Genomic DNA, 21223 nt, shown 5'->3' with positions numbered 1-21223 from the left:
GGCTGTTACTGTATTATCTCTCTACGTAAGGAAGGAAATTCCACAAAATAGAGCTTAAATGACTCAACCAAGGGTACCTGATAAACAAGCAGCAAAACTGGTAATCAAGTTGTGGACTCTGCATTCAGCATAATAAACCTTAAGAAGGAGAGGCACTCAAAGTTTTCATACCAAATGTCAGTTTTTCAAACTTCTAATCCACACAAAGAATTTAATTTCCTCTACCATGAAGTTCCTTTTTTTATTAAATGATTTTCCACTGTCCATTTATATACTAATCATGTGATTAAAAAATAAAACATAAATATGGGTAGCTGTCACAACCAAATTCTTCAAAAATAGAGACACGGAAAGGATCTCTCATATCGACGCTAAATATTTCTTTAAACCTAAAAACAAATAAACTGAAAAAAAAATAGTACGTTTAATCAGATTAAGATAACGTATTTGTTATCTGTGGAACGGTATAAAGCCTAATAAGTTAGCACGACTCACAAAGAATATTACTTTATTGAAAGAAGGAAAAAAGGGTAAAACTTTTCATCGGGTGTCAAATACCACTGAGAATAGGTAGGGTACATATATACTATGTAAGTAAAATGTTAATGGTAGGGTCTTCTTAAAACTTAACACTTTGCCCTTCTTAGCACCATTAACGCTTAAAAAAAAAAAAAAGGTACTATCTAGTAAGGACTAATGATGCGATCCTGCGAGGTTCTTTAACTTTCTTCACGAAGGTAAAGGAGTGATAGGCTTTCCCGAACCTTATGGGAATTATGCTTCTCATCGTGAACTCCAAAACAAAGATTTATTTCCAACTTATCTCGTTTAATAGTTTTAAAGGTTTTGCTTCTTTCTAACTTCAAAGCAAAAATATATGGCCACTCTACCCGCTTAGTATTTTTGCCGTAGGGAGTGGGGGTGGGGAGGAATCGTTTTGGAAAGAGCTTTCAAAGTAAGGTATCAAATACTGAAACACATAAAAGTTGACTATTCACTTTGTTTACTCACGAATTCTAGCGGGGTTTTAAATCCTCGACTGTCAACGACAGAGGAGCCCTTCGGTGTTCTTTCAGCTCCACAACGCCGGGCTGCACCCCGCGGCGGCCGCCGCCGAACAGACTTCGTCCCGGTCGCCGCCCGCGTGACGGCGACCTCAGCCGGGAGGCGCCTGCGGCATGCTGGGACTGGTAGTTCCTCCGCCTCTGCCCCCGCATTCTTGTACCCCCTTTCTCCACTCCCGGGTCCCACCCCTTATCCCCACCACCCTGCCCTCCACCAGCCGTCCACCACCACCACCCCGGCACGCCAACGCCCGAGCAAGCGGTGCAGTGAACGCGCACCACAGAACCGCAGACATCCGGGGTTCTCATGCTGCTGATAGGAACTGCAGGCATGTCTGCAAGACGTCTGACGACCCTGACCCTTTGAATCCACGGAACCACGACAGTGAGAGGCAGAACCGAATAATAATGGCAAGAACTGGTCAGACATGACTTGGAATCCGGCCTTTGCTATTACTAGGTGCGTGTTCTCAAAAAAAATTGTCTAAACCTAAGCCTCAGTTTGCTGGTGTGTCAAATGGGGACAGCGTTACCTACGTCATAAAGTGGTTGTGAAGAATAAATGAGAAAATGTATGCAGCAGTGTCTGCTAAATGATAGTCGTAAATGATCAATAGAAAGTAGCTATTATTTTGATCCATTAATGTTGTAAATGTTATAAATTAATTCTATAAATGATAGAAGGACAGCAATTTGCCCAAGAACACATTCTTGGTTGGAGACAAAGTCAAGTAAGTCTAAAATTCAGGGTTTCCTCTTCCAATTCTAGAACAAATCCAAGATAACAAAGAAGAAATCTACTGACTGCTCCACATAAATATCACCCCTTCTCCTTTCCTCATTTTTTCCATAACATATATGACCAATACACTATTTTACTTATTTGATGTTTTTCTGACTCCTCCCATAGAATATAAACTCCAAGAAGACAGGGAGGATTTCACGTTTATCTTTTGGACTATTTTGTTCACTGCTGTATGCCCAGCACTATAAAAGGGGCTGGCAAGTACTAAGCAGAAATTCAAATATTTATTGAATTATTCCTCATATAATTTGATTTTTAGTGCCTTCACCACTTAATCATCCTCTTTTGACAGAAGTCACAGGATCTGGTTACATTCTTTGATGCTGTTCATTAATTGGCTTCAATTTCTAATTCAGAGAATAAAGGGAAGAATATTAGATTCCATTCACTTCATTGAGTTTAAGTTTTCTTAGCATAAGAAATTTCATTATGCTGATATTTTCATTATGTTGAAAATTTCGGGGTAATATTTCTAGCTAGACATTTTCATTAGCCTTAAGTCTTTCAATGGTTTTTCTATCACTTATGAGAAGGAAGGAAAAATGGAGCCAGCTACTGTGTCCTTAATTCACTTATTTAACATTTTAATCACTTTTTCCTTATTAGAAGTAATAATGTTGCCCCTTTCTATTAAGATATAACCCCAAAGGTATTTACTCCCCAATCTGACCAGAAATGTTTTGAATATTATGCACAATGAATTGATAGATGCTTTCTTGGAAAATAATGGATTTCTGCTTACCTAAAATAAAAAACTCACATCCAAAAACTATTTTATTAAATATTTTAAATGTTTCATTTAAAAGAGCTGATTTATTTAGAAATTTAGTGGCAAGAACCCTGGATTTCAGGATCTAGCTCTAATAACGAGGTATGTGACAAGGCTAGTCATTTAATCTGAAATCATAACTTTTGTACACCTATCATCCCTAATATATGTGGCATATCACCTAAGGGTAAAGTTATCTATCTTAGTTGGCACAGAATAGATGTTTAATAAATATGTGAATACAACTGAATGAGTGTATTCTATAATAATTTCTTTTCTTACCTGTTTTCTCTTCTGTTTCACTGAAATCTTCTATATATATCAAATTCCCAAAGTATATGTCTAACATCCAGAACTCAGGCTCCTCTTGGCATCAGTGGCGGTGCCCTCATTTTATTGGCTATGGTCAACTATTTATATAAACCAATTTTGGGCCAACCTTGTAGTCTGGAAAACATCTACAGCAGATTATCTGGTTTGACAAGAGTTTAGCTTTACCTCACGAAGTTTGGTATTTGTAAGGTTACAAGGTGTGGGAAGCAGTTAGGCAGAGCCAGCTTTATGTATCCTTATTACCTAGGCAAAAGAGGGAAAATAGATGTGTTAAAGTTACTCTGCCTCTGCTTTTAAAGATTCTCATGATCCATTTTCCTGGAAAGCCATTCCTCAGCATTTAAAAGCATTTTTAATTTCAAAATAACACATGTACTGATTATTCAGTAATATGTAGAACCTCTCATCTGTCTCTCTCTTTTAATATCCCCCAGACTTAAATTTTACAAGCCTGTGTCCAAGTTTCTATACAGTCACTTGTTCTGGTAAATGTTTTAATGAGGCTCTTAATATATGCATTGATATTCATAATATGAATTTTGTATACTAATACTATAAAGTTTTATATCCTTTAATAAAATTACTCCATTACTGAACTTTTATTATGGTGTTAATGAGTAATATAACCACCCCACAGTGAAGTCATTAATTAAAATATAATCAATAAATGTCAGCTATTACCAAGTATCAATAGCTCAGCATTTTGTCAGAAAATGGGTCCCACAAATTTCCCTAATATACCACCTAATCTAGGCTAACAAAGGAGAGTAACCTTTTAATTTTCCCTTAAAAGAATTTTTTTTAAAGTAGCACCTCTCTTTTTAGTTACTGTACCTCCAGTTTCTTTCCCTATTCCCTCTATATACTTGTATATAATAAAGTGAAATTGAGCTAAACTCCTAACAGGCTAAAACCTACATGATTCTATAAAGCATGTAATTCCTTGTATCTGTGGCCAAATTTATGGACTAATAGTGAAATATAGGACACTTTTAAGACTTTGTTAAATTGAAACTTGTGCCTATTTGAGCAACAAATTAGTGTAATAAACATTCTAAAATGATTATTTAAAATACTTGAAAGAATAAAAGCACCTGCAAGTTTTTCAGAATCATTCATTGTAATCGCTATCAAATTACAAAATTTTTAAAAATCTCATTAACATCAATCATAGAAAATCCATCAAGAAGACAAGTGTGTATATTTGAAAGAAACAAACACTTTCCACTAACTTAATCACCTTCCCTCAATTTTTCTAAATTTGGTTGGATATTTACACATTATTCACATCCTTAAGTGTGGAACACGGAGGTGAAACGAATTACTTTTATCTTGGTTTATTCAGTAAACTAAACGCAGGAATCCTAAATCAAATGCAGTGTATAAAGTCATGTCTTGAATCTAAGTAAAAACAAGAGATTACAACTTAAAATTAGCGTTGACTTTAATAAAAGTATTTGTTAATTTTTCACTGTGCATAACCAACTACTACGAACTTCGGAACCTGCAGCTGGAATAGAGTTTTTAAACGAAAGACAAGGGATAAGGTTGTTTTCTACGCACATATTTCGCAAATAGAGATCCACCCAATGAGTTTGCCTGTAAATAAAGACGACTTTGTACACAACAGGCAACTTCAATTTTAAAACACGGTAATTGCCTTTATAAGGAGCTTGGATGAAAACTTCCGGCATGAAAAGAAGACTGGAGCAAAAGTTATCTTTCTGATCGTTCAAAAATGTTCCAGGAAAACTGCGCAACAGGCTGGTCCTCAGACTGAAACTTGCTCTTCCCACTCTAGTCCCACTAGGCCTTTCTCGGGGACTAGGAACTGGGGAGATTCCTGCGTTCAGGAAAGACCTGCCGCCACCGCTGGGCTCCGGACAGGCAATTTGTTCAGCCAATTGTCCCTCTTCCATCGCCCCCTCCTCTCCCTCCCTCAAGGCCGAGGATAGCGACGTCCTCCTCCTCCTTCTCCTCCTCTTTGGTGCCTCCAGCCAGGAGGCGGGAGTGACCCACAGCAGCTGACCCAGCCTAGGCACTGCCCAGCGCAGGCACTGCCTCTCCACAGTCCACAGGAGCCACCATGGACCCAGAGGCAGGTTTGCAGTACAGCAGCGACGACGCAGGCGGCGGACCCAGCGACTCTCAATTGCCTCCCTGACTGCCGCAACCACAGCCCAAGACCCCGAGAAGCCATCGCGACCACCAGCAGGTGAATCTAGGGACCCACAAAGCCATCTTCGCGATCGACTCAAGCTACGTCAATAACTATGGCGGGCGAGGAGCGGCGGCCAGAGCAAGAGCAGGAAGGATGGGGGGTGTACGTCACACCCAGGGCCCCACTTCGGGAAGGGAGGCGCCGGCTCGCCCCTCAAAATGGCCGCGATAGCGACGCGCCTGCGTACAGAACTCCCTCACCGTTGCGCCAGGGCCGGCGGGAAGTGAGGTTCTCAGAGGAGCCGCCAGAAGTGTACGGCGACTTCGAGCCCCGGGTAACCAAAGAAAGGTCCCCGGCAAGAAGACGAACCCCGCCAAAAGAGTTCCGGCCAGAGTCTATGAAAGAGGAAGTGAAAGAAAGCGCTTACTACCTTCGGTCTCGGCAGCGGAGGCAGCCGCGTCGCCAGGAAGCCGTAGAAATGAAAACGCGAAGAACTACCCGCCTACAGCAGCAGCACTCACAGCAGCCTCTGCTACAGCTGTCTCCGGTAACGACCAGGAGAGGGTTACGGGACGCTCAGTCCTCGGAAGGTGAGGACAACAGAGCTAACAGTCTCAGCCGCAAACCAAGAAGCGCGCGCAGAGACTGGCGGGCGGGGGCGCCCCGAGCGGTGTGCGCGCCTCTGGCGGGCGGGGGCGCCCCGAGCGGTGTGCGCGCCTCCGGCGGGCGGGCGCGCGCCTCCGCGGGACTTATGCCCGCTGGGTGTGGGTGTAGTCCTCCGGCCCTGCTGGGCTTGCCCCCCCACCCCCTCCCCGCGCGGGGTTCACCTTGGCCGGCAGATGATGGGAAAAAGGAGCGAACAGGACGAGAGGGGCGCGGGCGGGAGGGAGGGAAGGTGGTCGCGCGGAGCGACTGGGCACAGTGAGGGTGCCACTACAAGTCTTTAGGCTTTAACTTAGGGGAGTCAGGGTTGCCTGCTTCTCAGATGTTCAGGAAGAGACCGCGAGTTAGGCGGCATTCAGGACCCTGACTAGCTCCAGGCTTGCTTTCATTTCGGTCCCTTCTGTCGATGTTTCTACTGAAGCCACTTCCATTTTCTTCTTTAACTCTCAGAGGCCAGAAGTCCCCAGCTCAGAATCAAGGTTCTAATCCAACCTTACAGTTTTTTCCCATCCCCACCCAGGTGGAGAGAGGGAGGGGAAATTTTGTTTAGAGTGGTTGGTTTCGAGGGATAACGGAGTTGGTGAATTGATTTGAGATCTCACCCAAACCCTACACCCAAAGGGGGAAGCTCCCCAGGTCCTATTTACTTGAGTTGATCTCTCTTTCTCAAGTGTGGTCATCTCTAGCAAAATTTGCCAAATTGGGGACCTTTGCTTTAGCCTAATAGTTTAGTAGCCAAACAAAAAGCAAGCCTCTTAATTAAGTAGGGGGGGGTTCTTCTAAATGGACCAAAAGGTTGCTGACAAAGTGAATGTATAGGTTTAGGTAAGTCACAGGTGAATCAACTCCGGTAATCCTCTCCTGACCTCCCCCTGGGAGCTAACATTGAGTCACGGGTGAAGTTTCATTTTAATCCCATAATATAAAAATCAGGGGCTTTGAGTCACAAAGGGATGACATAATGGTAGACCATTGATAGATAGGAACAGGAGATGGAATTTCAGTGTAGAGCAGAGTCAAAAGCTGTAAGTTTACTTGCTGACGCATGAAATGCTATCACATTTGAAGATTTGTTGATTTTGGAAACTTTGTGTTAAAGATAATGTAAGTTACTGTTGTATCTAGCACTCGAGGCAGTTTTAGTCAATATGTTAGTTTTATCTCTTTTTTAAGATTATTAACTTGAAGGCAAAGATCCTGTCACATATATTTGAAGAATCATGTTATGCTTAGTATTTATGCTAATTTTGTATCTCCTTAGTTCCTAGGAGAATGCTTTGCATGTGTTTGGCAATAAACGTTACAATGTATTGACTCTTCCATACCTAGCTCTAGTTTAGAGAAGCTAACCTTTTTTTTTTTTTTTAACTACCTGGTAAGGTATTTACATCTATTTTAATAAATCTATGAGGATCTAAACATTTTTCACTTTTTTAACTGCTTTCCTCTACACCATTTTAAAATTATTCTAGCCCATATTTTAATTGTCTGAATATATTTTCATTGTAAAGCACCAATGTAAGTAGTTTATTTTTATATTCTGATTTTAGTTTATTTTTATATTTTTGTCTTGAGTAATTCTGATTAGTTTAATTCCAGAATTCTGGTAAACCTAATTATGTTTCCAAAGAAATTACTAATTATGTTTCCAAAGAAATTACTTACATTGCTGTTAATATGCATAATCTCTACCATGATCTCCCAGACAGTATATTCTGAATTTTAACACATGTCATGTGTATTCTTTAGAGGATGAGCCATCTCCCCATACTGTCTTAAGCCCAACAGTCTCAAAGAAAAAAACTGTCAGGAGAACACAAGAGGTTTCAGGTAAGAATAGTTAATTTTTTTGTTTTTCTCCTTATCTGTCATTCCTTTATTTTGTACACAGTCCATCTTGCATCTTCAGGGTTCCAAAGCAGAGTTTCAGTGAATATTCATTATAAATTATTCATTTTATTAACCAGTTCTTGCAAGTGTTGAGAAAAGACTGGGGCCAACATTTGAGTACCTGCTGAATACCAGACACTTTGTATGTGTTAACTAATCCATGCACCCTTGCAGTGAAGAAAACCGGAGCTGAGTAGCTAAGATTCCTCTCCAACATCACATAATTTGTGGCTGAGCCAAAGTTCAGAATCAGATATATCTCCAAAATCATTTCATTTTCCCCATAGACTTCTCTGTCACTCTCCCATGTAGTAATAAGCTACTCTAATGTTTGTTAAGTGTTGAATAAATGAATATGCACACTGCCTTCCGTTTAAAATGAATTGAGTGTTCTGCATGATAAAATAATAACACCATATGGTCAATGTGATTATTTCATTGAATCTAAGATACCATCAGTTGTAACCTGCAACATCATCATTTCATACACCCCACCTGAAAGGGAAAAAAAGCTGCCAATTAAGTTTTAATATGTCATAGATTGTAAGATACATCCCAATTTCAGAAATGTTAAAGTATTAACAGGGGAGAAGACTACATTTAATAGTCCACTTAAGTTTTGCAAATGTTTAAAATACTTTGAAAAGTAGGGGGAAAGATTAAGATCAATTAAATTAAGGCTTAGTATCTGTTGGTTTTTAGTTCCGTTTATTTTCAATTTGCTTTTTTTGATATTGGGAAAGTTCCACAGCCAGTGAGTGTAGCTACTGAAACTGATCAGCACTGGTTTTATGTGGATATGTTTGTGTGTGTGTTACCTAGTTCCTGACTCCTTCTCCATTCCTTCTCATATGGTTATGCTTTATAATTTGAACTATGCCTTTCTCAGTTTAGGTTAAGGTATGTCTGGTTCAAGTTCAACTCCAACTAAACACACTTTTATGCTTTATTCCTTAGAAATGCCTTAGAAAAATGCTTTGAGTAATGGTGCTACAATCAGATTTTCCAGGCCATTTGGAAAAACCGTAATCTTTAAATTTCATTTATTGTGGGTTTAATTGTATGTCTCCTAAACCTAAAGAACGAAAATACCTCTTTTTAAAAGTCTAGAGTAAATTAATAAAATTATGGAGTTCAGTAAATTATGGTAAGGAAGACTGTTGGAAGACCAGGCTATAAACCATTATAAAATTATTATATGATACACTATCTTGAATAAACTTTTGGAATTTGTATAGAACTGGTTATGAGGTACGTGGCTCTTGTGGAAAGAGCACTGGAACTTAGTCAATTCACAACCCACCTTCAGTTCAGGTCCTTTATATTATCTGCCCTGCTGAACTCACAGGGTCACTGCAAAAATGAGGTAGTACAAGTAAAATCACTTTTGTAAGCAGTAAAACTTACAGAAAGATGGTATTTTTTTTTCTTATGGCACTTAATAAGGGATGTGAAGTTAATAAAATTTTGCTTAAGCATGTCCTTTTTCTCAGGAAGCTTATGCTGTGATTGGAAATGGAAAAGATAAAGTATTCCCCAATATAGATGATAGATTGAATGGAACCCATGTATAGACTACTCTAAATATACCAGTAATTCACCATGTACACAGTATAACTAGAAATAAGGTTACCTGCATTTTTGAGAGATTTGAGATACCTCAAGTTCTCTTCCTCTGGAAGGTGCTTTTAAAAATCATACTAGCTCTAGTACTTGGCATGTTCCTATCTCATGCTTTTCATTGTATATTTTTGCTCCAGTAGATGTGATTTTCTAGCTAAATAATCATGAATAAATACTTTTGAATACCTACTATTTTATTTAAAATATTTAATTCTTTAGTTGCATCATTCATTCATTCATTCATTCTCCAGGTATTTATTATGTTGTATACTGCTACCAGAGAAGGATATTTGCTATTTTATTCCTCAAAATGGCTGGAATTAGGTATTTAGTATTTTTGGCCTCCTGCAAGTATCTTGCGTAAGGGTATATATATGATAGAGTATACAGAGTGTACAGTTAATGCTTTTTAAATGAAAAGATGGGGACTGAAGTAGTATTGATGTCTACAGTCTAACTTTTTAAAACTTAACTCAGTGTTAAAAAGGAGACAGATTTTGAGCTTTAGGATTAATTAAACCTGAAAAGGGTCAGAATACAGAGGAGAAAAAGAAGAAGGTGGGTGTGGTACTGAGAGTACTGGTAAATAAAAATTTGCCTTTATTATCACATTAAATTCATTCATATAAATATTAGGAAGTGAAAATCAGGTCAAGTCAATTTTGTAAAACTAAATACGGAGTTAGTAGAATGGAGGGGACCAGTGATAGCCACTCCAGAATGTGGTCTTTGCAGTTCTCATACAGAGCCAAAACATAATGCTTTTTTACAATGATGAATGAAACAAAACATAAGATAATACAAATTTAGATATATATTGGGTTTGGAAATATGTTGTTTGAGGATCTTCAGGAAAGTATACCTTTTTAAGTAGTTTTCTAGTCTAACATTAGCATCTTATTTAAAATTAGAGTTTGCATTTCCTGAACACCCAAGAGGTTAAATAGTTGGAGGGAAGGAGTATATTAACCAACAAGCAGTTAACCTTAAAATCAAAATATGTCATTAATAATCCACAGTGAGTGTAAACCACAAATGGAGTGGAGTTGTGCTGTGTTACAGATTATGGTTCTTAAATGATAAATTTGCAGTTATACTTGATGTTTCCTTTCCTTTTATATGAGCATGGTCTACTGAGAAAAATTGCGAATTGCTCCAACCTGCTCATGTGGAAGGAAACGTGTCTCTTGTTCCCTATTGTATTGCTACACCTAGCATAATGAAAAGCTCAATAAACTTTTGTTAAATAAACAAAGGAATGATTGCATAAAAAAGTTAGTATGTTTACCATTTGTATCATTTTAAATGTTTTCTCTTCCTTTATTAGTGGTGTGTGAAGATCCTGTAATCAGCTTATGTAGACCTCCTCTAAGAAGCCCAAGATCTGGTAAGAGATTGTTTTTTTTTCTATTGGTTTAACATTTTTATACATGTAAATTTATTTTTGAATAGGACAGTACATGTATTTATATGGTTCAACATTCAAAAGTTACTATAAATAACAATGAAAAGACTCCCTGCCACCTCTGTCCCTTAGCCCCTGAGTCTCCTCATCAGAAGCAGCCAATGTTGTTGGTTTCTTAGGTAGTTAGTTTTCCAGAGATATTTTGTGGAGACATAAGGAAATTTGTGTATAAATTATCTTTTCCTTCTATTTTTAATACCATCTCAACAAGAAAAATGCTCTTTTTTGCATCTTCTTTAGTTTTTTTTATTTTTTACTTAGCATATATTGAGAGATCTTTCGAAATCAGTATTTAAAGAGCTCCCTCATTCTTTTTAAGAGGTTGTTTCTGTATGTTGCTATGATTCTTTTGTTAGTGTGAGGATTTTAAACTAAAATCAGGGATTTTTTATTCTTCTCAGTATAATGCTAATAAAAAATTCAAAACTGAAGATTTGTGCTGCAGAGCTATAAAATTTCCCTGCCTCAATTACATTTCTTTTTGACTAAAACCTTTAAAAGTGTTACCCTCTCCATCCATTGCAAATCGTGAATACTGTGGCCATAAATACCAGTGTGCAAATGTCCATTCATGTTTATATTTCTTTTTGACTAAAACCTTTAAAAGTGTTGCCCTTAAATTGATTCCATGACTGTGAAAGGAAACTAGTAAGCTCATTCTAAGTTGTCTACTTCCACTTCATTTTTGGTGTTTATTGGTCCTAAGGATGCTTTATCATGGGAACTAAACAAGAACATATTTATCTTTACATTGGATTTCTACTGCTCCCCAGTCATTGCCTTTAAGAAAAAAATCTTGATTTTTAGAAATAGATAATTGACTATCCTTTTAAAGTATAAAAATGGTAAAGTTCTGTTAAGATTTTGATAATACATCTGTGGTAAAGGACCATATGATTCATTTCATTTTCAACTCTAATCATTTGCTTGCTATCTCTCTTGCAGATTCGGCATACAAAACAAATGGAAATACTAAAATGAATGAATTAGGTTTGTTTATAATTCTTATTGGTTCTCATAGGTTCTGATTATTGATAGAATACAATAATATACAAATTTGATCACAGGTTTGAATTTATTACTTTGTTATTAACTCAGCATGTGGGACACTCTCCCTATGACCATGATCTTTTTTTGATAACCTTGGTTTTTGTTATGTCTGAGATTATATCTTTTAGTTACATTATTGCTTAAATTCATATAAGAACAAGTAATAACAAGTACATTTTAGTTTTTAGTCTTGGTTAAATTCACACTGTTGAGAGCAAGAAGATATTAATTTACCACTTAAGGTTTTTTTCTTGATTTACACAGTGAATTTGAGATGCTATTCATAGTAAGTTCAGTGTCCTGTGTATACCATGTTTGTTGAACTGGTTTAAATTATCTTTAAATGCCTTTCTTTGTGTAGGGCATGGACTACCTAGGTCTGTGGCTCTAAGTGAATCTACATTGATTGTGGTTGTATTTCGTTTCTAAGTTTCAGTTCTTTTCTAAATTTGGAGATGAGTCAAAAAGAAGGAAGTGGGTTTTTTTTGTTTTTTGGTTTTTTTTGGTTTTTTTTTTTTTTGGTAAAGAGTTGCAACTTCCTCCATTAAATTCATCTTTCACTTAAGCTCATGCTGATTTCTTTTAAGACATCTGGATTTATAGTGTCTGGGTACTGAGAAATGATCCTTGCAGTATGCAGCTTATCATGTGTACCTTTACGCACAGGAATATCTCGAGTGCTCTATTTAAAACCATTTAAAAAATATTTGTAAGTCATAGACTCTTAATTGCAAAAGAACTTTAATCTGAAATAAACCAGCACTCTTATTTGGATGCTATACTTAGAAATAATTTTTATACATACTTTATAATTTCTTTAAGTAACTTTTCTTTCTTAATGATATTTTGGCTCCAAATAGGATTTTTTATTTCTCAATATCTGCATGAACATTGGGAAGAGTAAAACTTTTGTATTGTTGTTTTAAAAAAAAATTTTTTAATGCCTCTATTTTCTACATGGGGCAGCTGATAAATTTAAAATAAAGGAAGCTCAATAACAGAGGGAAATGAAATTAAAACTTGTGTAATCATAAATGCTGCTGATTCATCATCAGGTTTATTTAAATTTTTAGCTTAGGTTAAATAAAGACAATGGATTGTTTAATACCTTAAAGGAAATTTAATCATTGAGCACTAATTTCGGACTATTTTTCTTAAGTTTCTTGTATTTCTAAATAATGTTGTTTATCATAGTCTGAGAACTATTAGCAAAAGTCTTAACTTAAAAGTTTTAATTCTGTGATCATAAAATCCATCCAGTCATTGAACAATCGTCTGTTAAGTCAGTGACCTAAATGCTAGAACCATAAAGAACCATGAGATATTTTTCTCTACCTTTTCTAAGGGCAAAGAAAACAATTTAAGAAATTATTCTAATATGATAAGTGCTGAAATAGTGCTATATGTACATGGGAGCCCTAGAGAAAAGTGACTTACTCTGCAGGAAAGGTCAAAAAGTTTTTATGGAGAGGTGGCATTTGGGTTGAATTTTGAAGGATAAATATGCAAAGAGGGGAAGGAGACTTGAAAATGCTATGGCTTGTTTTATATTAGACATTTAGGGTCCATGCAATACAAGAAATTGAACTCCTTTACATTAGATGCAGCTCTCACATTAGCTGTGAGTTTTTATCTGAGACATCATATGTTAAATTTTTAGAATTCTATTCTAAATCAGAGTAGACTTGGATTTCTTGAGCTTCATTTACTAGAAGGAAAACAATGTATAAATGTTTATAGACAAGATATTGGATAAGTTGATTCAAAGATGATTATTTATCAAATTTATTGAATTTATTAAGATGTCTAATCGTAAGATATTGGATTATGAAAAATGAAATAATACTGTGATTGGATTTTGCTTTAATGGTAGAATCTAGAGAGTATTACATAATTCTTGTTCATTCTTGAATACTGTTGATAAATATTTATTGTCTGGAACAAAGAATTCTAAGGAAAGCATCTTTTGACTCTAGATTAAAAGTCTTTAAGTGTTCAAAAACACATAAAGTTAATGATTTTTAAATACTTCAAATGTAATAACAAATTAGAAGTATTGAAAATAAATTGGGACCTCCTTTATATAGGCTGGTTAAAAAATAATTCTTAAAGTCCCCTACTTCCACTAATTAGAGAACAGATGCATAAAGAGAAAAAAAGATTGAATTTTCAGCAACATAATATATGGAGTATTGATTATTAGGTGAGTTGGCTACAGACAAATTAACTTGGAGTTTCAAAAGTATATAAAAATAAATTATATCAGAATGAAAAAAGGGAGAGGGGGGTGATACTGTACTATTTTTTCTGATGGCTCAGTGAATGAATATTAATTTCAACATAACCTTCTTCCCATTATTACAGACTCTAAAATGTTCAGTTCAACCTTAAAGAAGTTTTACTATACCAAATAATCTTGAAAGAGTTAACTGCATAACATATAATGCTCTAATATAAATGTAATTTTAGTAAAGCTACTATAGTACATGATTTACACTTAAGAGTTGCTGGAACCTCTAATTGGAAGGGTTCAGCTCTCAGTCTTTTCATTATTCATTTACTAAAAAAGTGATTGAGCACTTATAATGAGCTATTATGAACAAGACTGATGTAGTGGTGGAAGTATGTATATTGGAAGTCAGAAGAGCCTGTGTTCAAATCCCACACATACACCTTTTTTTTTTTTTTTTTTTTTTTTTTTTTTTAAATCACTGTTTAGTCCTGGTACCCTTAGACAAGTCACTTTATCTATGAGCCTCACCGGTGAAAGTATTCACTTAGGAAATTATGGAAATCAAATGAGACATGAAGGTTCTTTTTGAAAACAGCACTATGCAAATAAAACTATTATTGTCTTCATTACTAAGATAAACTACAATTAACATCAGTGCTTCTCAAACTCTTCCAAAAAATTGAAGAGGAGGGAGCAATTCTTAATTCATTCTATAGGCCAGCAACATCATAATACCGAAGCCAGATAAAGATATCACAAGTTACAGACCAATATTCCTTATGAATATAGGCGCAAAATTCCCCAGCAGAATACTAGCAAACCAAATACAACTGTACATCGAAAGAATTATACACGATGATCAAGTAAGATTTATCCCAGGAATGCAAGGGTAGTTCAAGAAAAGAAAATCAATGTAATATACCACATAAATAGAAAGAGCGAAAACAGTAACATGATAATTTCAATTGATACAGAAAAGGTGTTTGATAAAATCCAGCCTCCTTTCTTGATAGAAACACCCAGAAAACTGGGGTAGAAGAAAACATTCTCAACATGATAAAGGGCATATTATAAAAGCGTACAGCTAACATACTCAATGGTGAAAGACTGAAAGCTTTACCCATAAGATCAGGAACAAGATGAGGATGCCTGCTATCATCATTATTCAACATTGTGCTGTAAGTGCTGACCTGAGCCATTAGGCAAGAAAAAGAAATAAAGGCAACCAAATTGGAAAGGAAGAAGTAAAACTATCCCTGTTCGCAGCTGACATGATCCTATATGTAGAAAATCCTGAAGAATCTACAAGGAAGCCACTAGAGCTGATAGATGAATTCAGCAAAGTGGCATGTACAAGATCAATACACAGAAATCATTGATGTTTCTATATACCTGCAAGGAACAATCCAAAAAAGGAAATCCAGAAAACATTCAATTTATAACAGCAACCAAAAGACCATAATATCTAGGACTATCTAGGAATAAATTTAAACAAATATATACAGAAAACCAGAAATCATTACTGAATAAGTTAAAGAAGACCTAAATAAATGGAAAGACATTCCATACTCATGGATTGGAAGAATTAATATTAAAATGGCAATTCTACCCAAAGCAATTTACAAATTTAACACAATCTCAATCAAAATTCCAATAGCCAGTAAGTGGGGAAGATGGCAGCATAGAAAGAAGTGGAAGACTTAGTCTCCCCCAGAACAATTCTTAAATGAACAAAAAACCAGTAAATAACCTGGAATGGTAGCAGGGAGACAAACGTGACAGTACACTCAACTTCCACCGATGTGAATTGGGAGGAATGCCCGAGATCACAGCATAAAATCTGTAAGTAAATTTGCGGACCTGCGCTGAGAGCCGAGAGCCTAGAGCCGGGAGCCCCTCCCTCACAGAAGCCGTACCGTGCACCTTCTCAGCCCAGCTCCAAGTGAGCTTTTAATAATAACTGCTCAATACAGACGGCGAATCCTCAACAAGCAAGACAGAGGCTTTTGGCGAAAACTGACCTTGGGAGAATCAGGGGAAATACTCTGTCTCTTGCTCTCTCTCTGTGGAGAAAACCTCAGCTGTTCTCAGCCAACAAGGCATTGCAGTAAAGACAGCCTCACACATTCTGCATTCTGAAACGAGCTGAGAGCCCCGCGGCACAGCCAAGCAGCCCAGGGCTTCCCTAGAGGGACGGCGCACACTGATGACATAGCACGGCATTTTCTCTCGGCTGAGGGAGGATCGCAGCTGGGAGGGGGGATCCTCTCGGAGGAGCGCTACGCCAAGTCCGGTGGTTTACGGGACACCGAGAGAGAGCTGCCCTTCCTCCCTGGCCACCCATGCGCGCGCCCCACATTTAGGGCAGGCGACTCCAGTGGCGCGCCCAGGCTGAGCTCTTCAACTGAACACACAAGAATCATTTCCCCTCACTATGCAAGAACTGTCTGGAGGGATATAGGGGGCTCACAGACGCCATCTGCTGGTTACTTAGAGAAAGTGTACATCACCAAACTGTCTCTGAAAAATTAGATCAATATCCCTTTTTTTTGATACAACTTGAAAGAACCCTATCAAACAAAACAAATGCCAAGAGGCCAAAAACAACAGAAAATCTTAATGCATATGATAAAACCAGATGATATGGAGAATCCAGCTCCAAACACATAAATCAAGATTTTGGAAGAAACGTTATATCTCACAAATTTAATTAAAGAACTACAATCAAAGAACGAAAACATGGCAAAGGATTTAAAGGACATCAAGAGGACCATGGCCCAGGATATAAGCGCCATAAAAAAGACCCTAGAAGAGCATAAAGAAGACATTGCAAGAGTAAATAAAAAAAATAGAAGATCTTATGGAAATAAAAGAAACTGTTGGCCAAATTAAAAAGACTCTGGATATTCACAATTCAAGACTAGAGGAAGCTGAACAACATCTCAGTGTCCTAGAAATCCACAGAACAGAAAATGAAAGAACAAAAGAAAGAATGGAGAAAAAAATTGAAAAAATCGCAGTGGATCTCAGGGATATGATAGATAAAATAAAACATCCAAACTTAAAACTCTTTGGTGTCCCAGAAGGGGAAGAGAAGGGTAAAGGTCTAGAAAGAGTATTCAAAGAAATTGTTGGGGAAAACTTCCCCAACCTTCTACACAATATAAATACACAAAGCATAAATGCCCAGCAAACTCCAAATGGAATAAATCCAAATAAACCCACCCCGAGACATATTCTGATCATACTCTCAAATACTGAAGAGAAGGAGCAAGTTCTGAAAGCAGCAAGAGAAAAGCAATTCACCACATACAAAGGAAACAATATAAGACTAAGTAGTGACTACTCAGCGGCCACTATGGAGGCGAGAAGGCAGTGGCATGACATATTTAAAATTCTGAGAGAAAAAAATTTCCAGCCAAGAATACTTTATCCAGCAAAACTCTTCTTCAAATTTGAGGGACAGCTTAAATTTTTCACAGACAAACAAATGCTGAGAGACTTTGCCGATGAAAGACCTGCCCTACTTCAGATTCTAAAGGAAGCCCTACCAACAGAGAGACAAAGAAAGGAGAAAGAGATAGAGAGAATTTTAACAGACACGTATAGTACCTTACATCCCAAATCACCAGGACACTCATTTTTTTCTAGTGATCACAGATCTTTCTCCAGAAGGGACCAAAAGCTGGGACATAAAACAAGCCTCAAGAAATTAAATTAAAAAAAAAAATTGAATATACTCAAAGCACATTCTCCAACCACAATGGAATACAAATAGAAGTCAATAATTTTTGAACTGTAACTCCACTATTTACTTCCTACATGATAAAAAATACACAAACTCTAAGGACAAATCAGTGGTTTTGAACTCAATGTAAAATATGTATTAGACAACTATGTAAAGGTGGGGGAATGAAGGAGTATAGGAACATACTTTATGTGCCCTATTGAAGTGAAGGTCTTATCAAAGAAAAACAAGATTGATAGGGATTTAAGAGGTTAATTTTAAGCCCCACAGTAAACACAAAGAAATTATCAGCGAATATAACCATAGAGATGAAATTAGAGTTTGGGTTAAGAGAAATGGGGGAAGGGGCAATGGGAAGTTAAGAAAGGAGTGTAGGGTTGCTGTTTGAAGTGAAGGGAAATTTCTAACAATGGATGGTGGGAAAGAGCATAACATCATTCTAAATGTGATTAATCCCACTAATGGAAGGCTAGGTAGGGGGTGGAATGGGAAGATTTAGGCTGTATATATGTTTCCACAATTGAAAAAAAGGAAAAAAAAAAAAATGAGACAGTCTAACTAGACGACAATTGAATGCTAAGGATGAACTTGGATGGGATTGGAGGGTGGAGGACAGGTGGCTCGAAGGGACACAGTTGAGACATAAGGAAAAGGAAATATAGAATGTAAGCTTTGTATCATTGTTGAATCTCTTATACTTCTTAGCTGTGCTTAATGGAATTACATAAAAGAATATTCTTGTTCATGGGAAGTACATATGTGAATTATAGTGTATGTTCAAGGATGTGTGCAGTTAACTCTCATATGTTCAGAAGACAGAGAAATACATGATGGATGATAGGGAGGGAGGGAGGGAAAGAAATAGTGATGTGACAGCATGTTAAAGTTGGTGGATTGAGCTATCGGGGGAGGGGGGTCAGGGTATGATGGAATTCTGTGTATGGGGTTAGTATTGTTATTGCAGCTATTCATGTAACTTTGAATTGATTTCAAAATAAAAATAAAAATTCCAACAGCCTTCTTCACAGAAATGATAAAACTAAATGTCAAATTCATATGGAAGGCTAAGGGACTCTGAATAGGCTAAAACATCTTGAAAAACAACAAAGTTGGAGGATTCACACTTCCTGATTCCAAAACTTATTACAGAGCTGTAGTAATCAAAACACTACACACATGGGACTGGCACAACGACAGCTACATAGACCAATTGAATAGAATTGAAAGCACAGAAATAAACCCACACATCTGTGGTCAGTTGATTTTTGACAAGGGAGCCAAGTTTAGGCAATGGGGGGAAAATAGTCTCTTCAATAAATGGTGCTGGGAAAACAGTATCCACATGCAAAAGAATGCAAGTGATCCCTTACCTCATACCTTATACAAAAATTAACTCGAATTGGATCAAAGACCTAAGGATAAGAGCTAAAACAAACAAAAAAAAACTTTTAGAAGAAAGCAGGGAAGTATCTTCAGGACCTTATATTAGGGAGTAGATTCTTAGACTTTACAACAAATAAGACTTCATCAAAATTTAAAACTTTTGTGCATCAAAGAACATTATCAAGAAAGTGAAAAGACAGCCTGCAGAATGGGAGACAATATTTGGAAACCATTTATCTGACAAAGGCTTAATATCCACGTTGTATAAAGAACTCTTACAACTCAACAACAAAAAGACAACCCAATTAAAATACAAACAAAAATCTTGAATAGACGTTTCTTCAGAGATATCTAATGGGCAGTGAACCATGAAAAGGTGCTCTGTATTATTAGCCTTTAAGGAAATGTGCATCAAAACCCAATGAGATACCATTTCACAGCCACTAGAATGATTTCTATTTTTTTTTTAAATATGGAAAATAACAAGTGTTGGAGAGGCTGTGGAGAAATAGATATACTCTTTTACTGTTGGTGGGAATGTAAAGTGGTGCAAGAACTGTGGAAAATAGTTTGGCAGTTCCTCAGAAATTTAAACATAGAATTACCATATGAATCCAGCAATCCCACTTCTAGGCATATACCCAAAAGAACTGAAAGCAGAGATTCAGTCAGTAAATGTACTCCAGTGTTCATAGCAACATTATTCATAATAGCCAAAATGTGGAAGAAACCCATACAAAGTTCATCATCAGATGAATGAACAAACAAAATACAGTACAAACATGCATTGGGGTGTTAGCCTTAAAAAGGAGTGAAGTTCTCATACATGTCTCTACATGGAAGAACCTTGAAGACCTGTTGACTGATATGTCAGATACAAAGGGACAGATATATGATTTCACTTATATGAAATAGCTGGAATATGCATATTCATAGAGACAGAAAGTAGACTGTAGGTTATGGTGTGTGGGCAGGGGGAATGGGGAGTTAATGCATGATGGATGCAGGGTTTCTGTTTGGGATGATGGAAAAGTTGTAATGGTTGGTGGTAAGATTGGCACAAAAATGTGAATGTGATTAATGCCACTGAGTGGTGCTTAGAGTGGTTGAAATGGGAAAATTCATGTTATGTGTATGTTTCCACAATTTAAAAGAGAGAGTGAGACTAAAGACAACTAATGCAATATATGATCCTAGACTGGATCTAATAATGGAAGGGAAAATGCACATAAGGACATAGAAAGATTGTTCTAGTTTGCTAATGCTGCCGGAATGCAAAACACCAGAGATGGATTGGCTTTTATAAAAGGGGGTTTATTTGGTTACACAGTTACAGTCTTAAGGCCATAAAGTGTCCCAGGTAACACATCAGCAGTCAGGTACCTTCACTGGAGGATGGCCAGTGGCGTCCAAAAACCTCTGTTAGCTGGGAAGGCACATGGCTGGTGTCTGCTCCAAAGTTCTGGTTTCAAAATGGCTTTCTCCCAGGATGTTCCTCTCTAGGCTGCAGTTCCTCAAAAATGTCACTCTTAGTTGCACTTGGGGTATTTGTCCTCTCTTACCTTCTCTGGAGCAACAGTCTGCTTTCAATGGCCATCTTCAAACTGTCTCTCATCTGCAGCTCCTGTGCTTTCTTCAGTGCCCCTCTTGACTGTAGCGCCTCTTAAAAACGTCACTCACAACTGCACTGTGTTTCTTCTGTTTGTCAGCTCATTTATATGGCCGCACTGATCAAGGCCCACCCTGAATGGGTGGGCCCATGCATCCATGGAAATATCAGAGTTATCACCTACAGTTGGGTGGGGCATATTTCCATGCAAACAACCTAATCCAAACGTTCCAACTTAATCCCCACTAACATCTGCCCCACAAGATTGCATCAAAGAATATGGCTTTTTCTGGGGGACATAATACATTCAAACCAGCACAAAGATCGTATGAAAAAATTGGAATATATATACTGTAAGCGTATATCAATGTTAAATTTCCTGAACTTGATAATTGTACTTAAGGTGGTTACATAAGTGAATATCCTT

The 21223-nt window shown here is 37.2% G+C and overlaps 2 protein-coding genes across 4 annotated transcripts in view; one reads left to right on the top strand and one right to left on the bottom strand.

Annotated features, from left to right (window-relative positions):
* Nucleotides 1-5783, bottom strand: part of LOC119526280 (torsin-1A-interacting protein 2-like) — a 52584-nt gene extending 46801 nt beyond the window's left edge. Inside the window, exon 1 of the mRNA XM_037825249.1 lies at nucleotides 5563-5783. The gene's annotated coding sequence lies outside the window, so the exon portion shown is untranslated. The remainder of the gene's footprint in view (nucleotides 1-5562) is intronic.
* Nucleotides 4698-21223, top strand: part of TOR1AIP1 (torsin 1A interacting protein 1) — a 33039-nt gene continuing 16513 nt past the window's right edge. Inside the window, exons 1-4 of one of the 3 annotated variants that reach the window (XM_037825248.1) lie at nucleotides 4698-5722; nucleotides 7545-7625; nucleotides 10636-10695; nucleotides 11719-11763. In XM_037825248.1, the coding sequence (XP_037681176.1) occupies nucleotides 5245-5722; nucleotides 7545-7625; nucleotides 10636-10695; nucleotides 11719-11763 (664 nt within the window). In that variant the 5' untranslated portion in view covers nucleotides 4698-5244. The remainder of the gene's footprint in view (nucleotides 5723-7544; nucleotides 7626-10635; nucleotides 10696-11718; nucleotides 11764-21223) is intronic. The other 2 variants (XM_037825246.1, XM_037825247.1) reach the window with 2 other exon arrangements.

The sequence above is a fragment of the Choloepus didactylus genome, chromosome 2 (genome assembly GCF_015220235.1).
Source record: "Choloepus didactylus isolate mChoDid1 chromosome 2, mChoDid1.pri, whole genome shotgun sequence".
Classification (NCBI taxonomy): Eukaryota; Metazoa; Chordata; class Mammalia; order Pilosa; family Megalonychidae; genus Choloepus; species Choloepus didactylus.
The sequence above is the reverse complement of the archived record's forward strand: the minus strand, read 5'-3'. Positions and strand labels throughout refer to the sequence as shown.